Source organism: Hyperoodon ampullatus, assembly GCF_949752795.1.
Source record: "Hyperoodon ampullatus genome assembly, chromosome: 1".
Taxonomy (NCBI): Eukaryota; Metazoa; Chordata; class Mammalia; order Artiodactyla; family Ziphiidae; genus Hyperoodon; species Hyperoodon ampullatus.
The window spans coordinates 180,368,857-180,379,517 of NC_136914.1; the positions used below are offsets into that span (position 1 = coordinate 180,368,857).

General features: G+C 44.7%; 1 protein-coding gene across 7 annotated transcripts in view; it reads left to right on the forward strand.

Annotated features, from left to right (window-relative positions):
• LDB3 (LIM domain binding 3) overlaps positions 1-9,834 on the forward strand; it is a gene marked incomplete at both ends in the record, with an annotated part of 57,464 nt that extends 47,630 nt beyond the window's left edge. For all 7 annotated transcript variants that reach the window (XM_079696673.1, XM_079696667.1, XM_079696670.1 and 4 more), the window contains 2 exons: positions 4,293-4,408; positions 9,745-9,834. In XM_079696673.1, coding sequence (XP_079552799.1) covers positions 4,293-4,408; positions 9,745-9,834 — 206 coding nt within the window. The remainder of the gene's footprint in view (positions 1-4,292; positions 4,409-9,744) is intronic.
• Positions 9,835-10,661: the final 827 nt, after the last annotated feature.

The following is a 10,661-nucleotide window of genomic DNA, read 5'->3' on the forward strand; positions in this document are numbered from 1 at the left end:
GAAAACAAAATAAAACTTTTTTTCCCCTGACAATAAATTATAAAAGAAACTTCTTGGGTTCTGAGGTACTGGAATTCTCTTTCCAGCTCTGAGGCTCACTGAATGACTTTAAATAAGTCACTCAGTCATTCTGGCCTCAGAGTTCATATCGGTAAAAGGGAGAAGATAACAGCTGTCTTATCCCTTCTTAGGAGGAAATGGTGATGATTGGTAATTAATAAAAGTGCCGTGGTACCAATACAAATTGTTATTGTTAGTCGACTAAAAGCATTATAACTTTCATAATGTGTGATAAGCCACAATTTATGCGTGAGGCTTGTGAAAGAATGATAGATTAGCACTATTACCCGTGCTCCTCTCCCTAGCACACCGCCCCAAAAAGATTTTCAAGAATGATGTTTTGATTAAGAAGACCCAGGAGAGGGATGGTCTACTGTTAGGAAAAGACAGCAAGGAAGCAGGTTTAGCCTCAGCCTTAGGCACACTGAGAGACCCTGACTGAAGGCCCGCAGGGGCCACTTCCAGGCTGTGTGACCATGGACAGGATGCTTTCCCTTTCTGAGTCTCTCCTTTTTCACTTAACTCTCAGAGGCTGTTGTGAGGATTAACTGAGGTAATGGGTGCACAGCTCTGTAATGGCTCTGGGAGATCCACAGCTCTCCAAGAAGCACAGTTTGAAACCACTTCCTTAAGCAATGGGAGTCACTGTGATGTTTTAAGTAAAGAAATAACACAATTTAATTTTTATTTTAGAAAGAGCATTAGAAATTTAATATGCTTGTTGAATGTGATAAAGGGTGATATTCTTATAAACAAAGTAAAGAAAGGAGAGCTAGATGATCCAATAGTGAGGTAAAGTCAAGCCTGTTGGTTAACCTGCCCTAGAGATAAAATATCAGAGTCAGCCCCTGTCCCTGCACCATGGGACACTGTGTTTGGTTCTGACCTTGTCTTTTTTTTTTTAAATTATTGTGGGGGAAAAAATACACATATAAAATTTACCATCCTAACCGTTTTTTGTGTTTTTTTTGGCTTTTCACTTTTTTTTTAAAATTAATTTATTTTTGCGGTACGCGGGCCTCTCACTGTTGTGGCCTCTCCTGCTGTGGAGCAACAGGCTCCGGACGCGCAGGCTCAGTGTCCATGGCTCACGGGCCCAGCCGCTCCGCGGCATGTGGGATCTTCCCAGACCGGGGCACGAACCCGTATCCCCTGCATCGGCAGGCGGACTCTCAACCACTGCGCCACCAGGGAAGCCCCACTTTTTATTTTATATTGGAGTATCGCCGATTAACAATGTTGTGATAGTTTCTGGTGCATAGCAAAGGGACTCAGTCATACATACACATGTATCCATCCTAACCATTTTTAAGTGTACAGTAGAGTAGTGTTAAGTATATTCATACTGTTGATTGATCTGAAACAGATCTCCAGAATTTTTTCATCTTGCAAATAAGAAGCTCTATACCAATTAAACAACTCCCCTTTGCCCGTCTCCCTCTAGTCCCAAAGAAAATTATAAAGACCTAATAGGAGAAATAAAGGAAGGAATACATAAATGAGAAACTAGATTATTTTCCTGGTGGGAAAGGCCCATGCACAAACTTTATTTAATACCAATTACATTCCCCTTTTGTAGAATAAATGAGGAAAATACCAGCTTTTTAAAAAAATGTATTAGGGGATTTCCCTGGCAGTCCAGTGGTTAAGACTCTGCGCTTCCAACGCAGGGGTCTTGGCTTCAATCCCTCGTTGGGGCACTAAGATCCCACAGGCCGTGGGGTGCGGCCAATAAATAAATTAATTAATTTTAAAAAATGTACTAGGATCACACCTGTGATACCAAATTATAAAACAAAGTGACAATTTTACAGATAGTACAAAATCAAGTTGAAAGCAAAAAAACTAATCAGTAGGCAGGACTAGACATTCCAGAAATAAATTTGAGCCATTGAAAGAGCTTAATCTGTGAAAAAACGTAGGCTGCACAACAGGAGAAGGAATCACTATTTAACAAGATTTTCTGAAACATATCTTTGTTTGTTCACTCATCATTTATCCATCAAATGTGTGCCAGTTCCTGTGAAGGGCGCTAAGCATAGAGCAGGACTCTGCCCTGAAAAACCTCAAGCAGACCTATCAATGCCTGATATGCTGGCACATAAATGGACAGTTAAGAGATAATGAATAGATAGATGAATGAATGAATGAATGAATGGGGAGGCAGAGAAGCCCAGGAGAAGCCCTCAGGAATGCTGTCTCATCTCTCTTGGGTGGGATGGGGATGAGGTCTTCCCAGAAGGAAGGCAGCCCAAAGGATTGCAGAGATTCAGGTAGACAAAGTGAGAAGGGTTTTCCAAGCCCAGGATCCAGTTCATACAGTGGCATGAAGATGGAGGAGAGAATCCAGGGCATCTGGAGACCAACTGGGCAGAATGAGAGAGAATTCAGAAGTGGGCTGCAGGGCTTGCCCTTGAGTGGCGATGGGTTAGCCTATAGCCCTGCTTCTCACCCCACACTAGTAAGTTCCTACAGCGCACAGAGTGAACCATAAACCTGCCATAATTCTCTAAAGGAAGCAGAATGATGTTTTCCTAGCTCTGGTGAGGCAACAGATTTTTTCCCACTGAAGAAATGAAGTATTTTGTCAGAAACAAGATTGATGGACTGTGATGTATATAAGAGCATTTGCATGACAAACTATAATTAAATCCCAAAGGGGAAACCATACATTGGAAAAGTATGCAAGAGATATTTAACTTATCTAAAAAGCTCCATGGCAAATAGATAACTGAATAACAGCCCCATGAGTTAGGTAGTATAGTTATTCCCATTATATAGATGAGAAAGTTGAGGCACTGAGAAGTTAGGTGACTTGCCCCAGATTTGAACAATTCCTGGATAGAGATGGGATTTGAGCCCAGGTCTTTCTTTCTTCAGAACCTAAGTTCATAGCCCCCACTTCACGTTGACTCTCAGCAGGTGGTCTGAGACAGTGACTAGGCATACTGTCCACAAGGAGATCTGAGCAGAAAACCTCTGTAAGAAAAAGCCAACTGTGGCAGAGCTGTGGAGAGACAAGTACACTTCTAGGGGAATGAAGGCTTTGTAAAAGGCATCAAGGTTCTTCTAGAAGAATCTAGGAGAGTTCTACAGTGAGTGCAATGGGAGTGCTGCCCACTACCAGGCCCGGACAACTGGGGCTGAGAAGCACAGGCCTGGCCCACTGTCTCACCTGTGTGGCTCTGGCTAGGCCCTTCACCTCTTCCAGCCTCATCCACAAAACAGAACAAAAACAATTTCGCCAAGATTAAGTTTATTCATTAATTTATTGATACAGTGATTCATCCATTCACTCATTCATTTGACATATGTATTGGGTACTGACTTGTGTGCCAGGCACTGTGCTGGGAGTACAAAGAAAACTAATACATAGGGCTTCCCTGGTGGCACAGTGGTTGAGAGTCTGCCTGCTGATGCAGGGGGCACGGGTTCGTGCCCTGGTCCGCGAAGATCTCACATGCGTGGAGCAGCTAGGCCCGTGAGCCATGGCCACTGAGCCTGCGAATCCGGAGCCTGTGCTCCGAAACGGGAGAGGCCACAACAGTGAGAGGCCCGCGTACCGCAAAAAAAAAAAAAAACCTAATACGTAGACCTTGACATTGAGATACTAGCAAATAATACAATCTATGTGAGGATGCTTGGTAAACTGTAAAGCGTTATGTAAATAATATTTGGTATTATTATCTCTTTGGCTGGGGGAGGGGAACATGTCCCAACAAAGTAGCTCAGGTATTGCTTCTAGTAGTGAAAATTTATTATCAACACAGATGCCCAATGACAGAAGAATGATCAAGCAAAGAACATGCTACAACTCTAAAAAATGTTAAAGGCTTTCACTCGTCCAAAATAAGCAGAGCTGCTGGGAAATAGGATTTTTTTTTTCTTTTTTGGGATTGGTCTGTTTGGACCATAAGACCTGACAGAGCAGAGGAGAAAATCACCCTGCAGAAAGTTAATGACAGTTCCAGAAAGTGTTTGCAGATCAAACCAGCACAGGGTGGTGACTAAACCTGAATCTGCACCACACCAGTGCAAATTATTGGAAAAGGAAAAAACCAATCATGTAACTGAATATTTTGTCTGGAAGATGACAAGTAACCAATTAGGTTTCATCCACTGCCCCCAGCCCAGTGATTTGGGGGGTTGTTCTGACATTGGGTTGATGTGGCTGGGACACTCCTCCCAGCCTGCCTGGATGCCTGGTCCTTACTCTCTGCCTTTCATTTCAGACTACATCAATCTGTTCAGCACCAAGTGTCACGGCTGCGATTTCCCCGTGGAGGCCGGTGACAAGTTTATCGAAGCCCTGGGGCATACTTGGCACGACACCTGCTTCATTTGCGCAGTATGTTTTTTGCTTGGGGTTCTGACTTTCTGAGAAGAGGCAGGAGGGACCAAGTGGGGCCAGATGACCAACCCTTTACATCCCTTTCAACTCTGGCATTCTAATATTCTGTCATTTTTAAAAGCCAGCAAATATCATGATGCCTTGGTATGTCACAGCTGAGCAAAGTTTTATTACTAATAATGATTTATTAAGCAATATGGCTTTGTTACTCTCCACTTCATTAAGGACCGAAGAATGTCTTAGGATCTGGCAAACTAGCAGCTTTCCTCAACAGCGATGCTCTCAATAGGTGGGAGGAGTGAATGATGTTGGGATTTAATAGGGGCAGGTGGCTTCCCATGGTTATAGGTCGTTTAAGATATGATGACGTGATTCAACGGTTTTCCCCTAAATTTTCACCATGAACACCAGATCGGAGCTTATTGACTAATCCTATGAAAAGCTGAGATAAGTTTTCTTTTGACTGAACCTTTAGAAATCAGGGCTGAGTATCATTTCATTTTCCTAAATGGTCCTGTTCTCGATATATAGTTGCCAGGAGATAAGCCCTAGATTAAGTATTAACCACGTGCAGTTTATTTCTGCTGAACAGCCAGGTCATTTTTACCGTGAGATTGACGTTTTCCTTCCAAGGGCTTTGGGTTGGGGAAGGGACAGGGCAATGGGCCTGCCGACATTTAGAGTCTGCATTAGAGTTCGAAAACAGTCGTCCCTGATAAAGCCCCGTAATGTGAGTCTATAACTGACTAAACTTTATTTGGGAAAATCAATGTACTACTACTGCTATTTTTTTTTTTTAACCAGAGCTGCTCAAGGTAAATTTTGGGAACGTGTGAAAGGTCTATATAGTTTAAACTTGAACAATTATTATAGACTTATGACATAGGACAACCATAGGTATAAAGTTTACTGCAATTCACTTCAGCTTTTATGCTTCATTTCTACATCCCCTCCCATCTGTGGGGTGCATTGTATTCACTCCATATATTAGTTTGCTAGGGCTGCCGTGGCAAAGTACCACAATTGAATAGCTTAAACAACAGAAGCTTACTCTCTCACAGTTCTGGGGGCTAGAAGTCCAAATTCAAGATGTCAGCAGGGACCTGTTCTCTCTCCTAGCTGCTGGTGGTTGCCAGCCATGCTTGGTGTTTCTTGAATTGTAGCTGCATAACTGCAATCTCTGCCTCCAATGGCACAAGGCTGCCTTCCCTCTGTGTGTCTGTGTCTTCACATGACACTCTCCTCTGTGCAGGTGTCTGTCTCTGTGTCTCTTCCCTTCTTATAAGGACACTAGTCATATTGGATTAAGGGCCCACCGTGCTCCATATGACGTCATCTTAACCTCAGTCTTAATTAAGTCTGCAAAGACCCTATTTCCAAATAAGGTCACTGCTATGTCCCTGTGCTGGATGGGCTGGAGGTACTCGGGGTTGGGACTTTAACATGTGAATTTAGGGCAGCACAGTTCAATCCATAACACTTTTTCCAGCCCTTTGAACAGATTCTCTAATTGCCTTTTAGGGTCCTTAAACTATATCAGGACCTCCCCTCTAAAAAGGGACAACAATATAAATATACTGGCTTTGGGGTTGTCCCCTGAAGAGCCACAGCTCAGCGAGGCACCGTACAGGGCTTTCTGACCCTTACCTTCAAGCCATGGCTTGTCTGATCCTAAGATGCTGCCTGCAAATCTGGTTACCCAACTTCTAGAAAGATCTAAGAGACTTGGAGGAGGTCCAGGGAAGACAGAGGCGTAGAGGCCTGTTCTCCAAAGGCAGGCTGATGAGAGGTCTGTGTCACATGGAGAGGGAATCATGCAAAGGTGAGCATGGGTCTGCTCCCTCAAGCTTGCTGTGTTTGGCTGAGTCATGATGGCACAAGTCCCAGAGAGAGACAAGAAGAAGCGGTAAAGCCTGGGGTTGTTCAGGCTGAGATTACAGATAAGTTCCAGTCAGGTGTGAAAGACCCACAGCACTGCCCAGAGGGTCTGCCCAAAGAAACCAGTCAGATCCCGTCCTCTGGAGAATCAGCACAAAGAATCATTACGCCTTCCCCCAAACTAGCCCTGAATAGCACTCACTGCCCCATGAAACTATATCAAAGTGGAATATGGTTTGATTTTTGGAAAGCAATATTTTGATTGGAAAACTTTCAGTTTTTTTTTCCTTTGGTCCTTTTTCCATCACTTTGTATTTCCAAATCACTTTTAATGAGCATATATTTTCCTGTAACTTAAAAAAAAAAAAACTAGTAAGAAAGGAAGGTCAGGACTAGGTCTTCCAGCTGACATGCTGTTTCCCCATCAGTTAGATCTCAGGGGAGCACATACTTCAGACTAATTCAGTTGAGTTTTGGGAATACAAAAGTCTCCCAGAACAAGTCTCTACCTTCAAGGAATTTAGAATCTTGAAAGGAAAACAAAGCTGACATATATGAGCAATTAATGAACAGAACAAAACAACATCTCTAAAGTCCCAAGCATATAAAATGAAGGCTGAGAAGGACAGTGTGGGTCAGGGTGAGGGTTTACCTCCTGTCTGGCTTTGGCACTTGAGTTCTAATGGAAAGGATGTGAGTCCTACCTTAGTTGGGGAAAGATGTCTTACTGGACCTTCTCCTTTAAGTCTAGTCGGTATCTAGTTGGTGTGGGTACCAGGAAGGGATGTGCTGTGGTGTAACTTTTGTGGGCAGTCGAGGGGCCTCTGCAGCTGGCCTATTTCATCGCCTTCCACTCTGTCGTCAGCAGTCTATGGCCACCACTCCTTCCCAGCCAGGCCCTGCTGCCACTTGACCACAGAGCCTGGGGGTTGGACCATCCCTGCTGTGCCGCTGTGATGGGTAGCTTGGAGGCCTCCTCCACCATGGAGCCCCCTTGCATCCCACCTGCAGGCTCCTGGCCCAAGGCACTGAGTACGACCTCCCTATGACAGTTCTTGCCCTCAGTCTCATCTTATCAGTGAGCCACCTCTGAGGCTCTGGCCTTTCCTCACTCCTTGGTCTTCAGTCTCCCAACACCCTCTCCAGCCTGACTCATCCAGAGTTTTCACAAGCAACCAGCACTGTCTCAGACCAGGCAGGGTCTCCTAGCCAGAGCCCCGGCTGTCGACCAGCAGCTCCTTGCCAACTCATTCCAGAGCTGCCTTTCTATCTCTCCCAAAACCCATCCTCACCAGTTGGATCTTGGGTGCCACCATCTTAGACTTGTCTCCAAGTTGTCACCACAGCTTGAGGCCACCACAGGAGCCTGGTTACACTCAATATCACTGCATCTACGTGGGATGTTTTGAGACACTTTCTCAGGTCATTGGCTTCCAGAGCCCATTAGCAGCCCTGTGTGATCTCAGGTATAACATCCTCAACTGGGCCATCAGGGCCTCACAGTTGGGACCACCATGATGCCACTTTTCTTTCCAGCTTTCTTGGAGTGGACACATGCTCAGTGGCCCAAGCTCATCTCGGAAGGGTGATTTCTGTATCCTCATGCCTACCTGTACCTGGGAATTCCACCTGCACTTCCTCTCATGTCAATGTCCTGGATGTGGTCCCCAATTCTGCTCCCCATTAGGGATCTTCAGTGCCCTCTCTGAGGCTAGGGCCTGTCCCAGCCTATGTGACTTCCCAGCTGACTGGCAATTGCCAGATTGCCCACCCAGGACCAGACCTCATACTGGTAGTCCAGCAAGCTTAGTGAACTACCTCGATACAAGTCCATAAACCCAGAACAATTTCAAGTAAACATAGCCCCTCTCTGCTATGAGGTGTGGGGAGAATGAGCTTAGAACTGGAGTCTCGCAGACCTGAATATGGATGCCCAGGTTCTACAACTTACTAGGTCTGTGACTTGAGCAAGACACTTGGGCTCTTTGAGCCTCAGCTTTCAATTGTGAAATGGGGAACAGTCATACCTATCTCATAAAGTTTTTGTGGGAATTAAATGAGACCATGTAGGGACCTCCCTGGTGGCGCAGTGGTTAAGGATCCGCCTGCCAATGCAAGGGACGTGGGTTTGATCCCTGGTCCGGGAAGGTTCCGCATGCTGCGGGGTGACTGGACCTGTGTGCCACAACTACTGAGCCTGTGCTATAGAGCCCGCTTGCCACAACTACTGAGCCCACATGCTACAACTACAGAAGCTCGTGCACCTAGAGCCCATGCTCTGCAACAAAAGGAAGCCACCGCAATGAGAAGCCTGTGCACCACAACGAAGAGTAGCCCCTGCTCACTGCAACTAGAGAAAGCCTGCATGCAGCAACGAAGACCCAACACAGTCAAAAATAAAATAAGATTAAAAAAAAAAAATGAGACCATGTATACAGAGTGTCTGGCATCGTACTTGACCCGCAGTAGTCTCAACAAATATTACTGATCTCCCTTCTTTTTGTTTTGTCAGCATCTTCAAACTGCACTCATATGTTGTCACCATGGGGATATATAATTTTGCCTCTTTTTTTTTTCAGTCAGTGTTTTCCTGCATATACTTTGCCATATTTGATTAATTTTTTCGTGGTGGCCTGTCATTGGAAAAATGCACCATAAAAATTAACTTAATCATCTCCCCATTGAGAGAAATCTTAGTAGTTTTTCAGTTTGTAGTTGAGCATATGTTGCTTTCCTGTTCTGTGCAATAGTTGCTGCAAGATGAAATTCTCCAGAGTGGTGTTACTGGGGTACAGGGCAGGCACATCTTCATGGCTTCTCTTCAGTGTTGCCACATCCCCTGCAGAAGGCTGGGCTGATCCATGTGTCCCTAGCAGTGACAAGTAGGCCTGATCCCCTTTTGGCATTGCTGACTTTTGACTGATTACTTTTTTTTTTCATTTTCTGGCTCCAGTCATATAAGGTTAAAGGTGAGAAGATATTGAGGCTTTTTGTTTTATTTATTTTGCTAGATTAACAGGTGTCTAGTGATATCTCATGGAGGTTTTAATTAATTTTTCCTTTAATTATTAGTGAGGATCATTTTTCTGACATTTTATATTTCTTTAGGTGTTAATCACTTCTGTGGATATTGACTTATGAATTTGTATTGGTTCCTTGTAAATTTTGGATAGCATCAGTTGATCACCTTATTGTGTATATGTTCGTATTCCATTAATTTAATTTAATTTAACTTGAGTTTATTCCGTGTTCCTCTTTGGAAGTCTTGACTTTTAGATAGCTCAACGCATCTACACTGCTTTAGCTGTCAAGCACTTGTGGTAGGGAGAGGCAGGCTGTTGCCTTTTCTCCCGTCTGCCTGTGACAGCACTTTGTCTTAAAGGGGTGGCTGAGATCTTTTGTTTGTGTCCGCCTGCCTCATGGGCTGTCTCATGCCTATCTGTTCTCTGTCCCAGGTCTGCCATGTGAATCTGGAGGGGCAGCCATTCTACTCCAAGAAGGACAAACCCTTGTGCAAGAAGCATGCACACGCCATCAATGTGTAGGGAGCCCAGGGTGTCTGCTGGCAACGAAGGATTCAAGGAGGCTGATGTTTCTTTTTGGGGGGAAAAGGGAGAAGACAGGAAGTGACTGAGCCCTTTTGAAGTATAATTTTAGTCCTTTCTTCTGCACACAGATTGTGTATTTGCATAGTTCAGACTCGAAGCCAAATGAAGATTCCTGAACCAAGCTAGTAATTAATCCAAGACTGGAATTGTACTCCAAACACTGAGGACAGAATTCCAAGAACTCAAAAGTGAAAAAGAAAAAGTAACTTTCCCCACGCGATACACTTCCCTGAGGTCACCAGAGCAGGGACAGAGCTCAGAGCAGTTATGGAGAATCTGAAGCATTCTGCGGAGTTCTTTAGAGCTTCTCCAGCAAACAAAATGAAGTGCCAAACAGCCCTCGCTGCAGGGTATTTTTAGAGCCATAGCTGAGTGCTTGTTAGCTAAGACCGATTGGGCTTTCCTCACCAAAAAAGGAAGTGTTATTCCATTACTCCCGTCATGGAGCTACCTCTGCGCATCAGACTTCAGACCTTGCACAGGCTTGAACATTCTCAAGGGAGCCCAGACATCGGAGGGATGTCTTCTGGGAGCCTCTGGGCAATCGACAGGGCTTCAGGAAAGGGTCGGTCTTGCACCACAGACAGCTGAAGAAAGAAGGGCTCTTCAGCTACCCTCTTTCAGTCTGAAACATCCAATGTCCCCAGAAAGCTTAGCTTCTTTTTGAGTTGTGGTGGGAAGGTGGAATTGGGTTTTTCCAGTTTTGCTTTGCTGTTTGTGAGAGGAGATTTTAAAACGACTCTGGGCTGTGTTTGGCCTCTGTT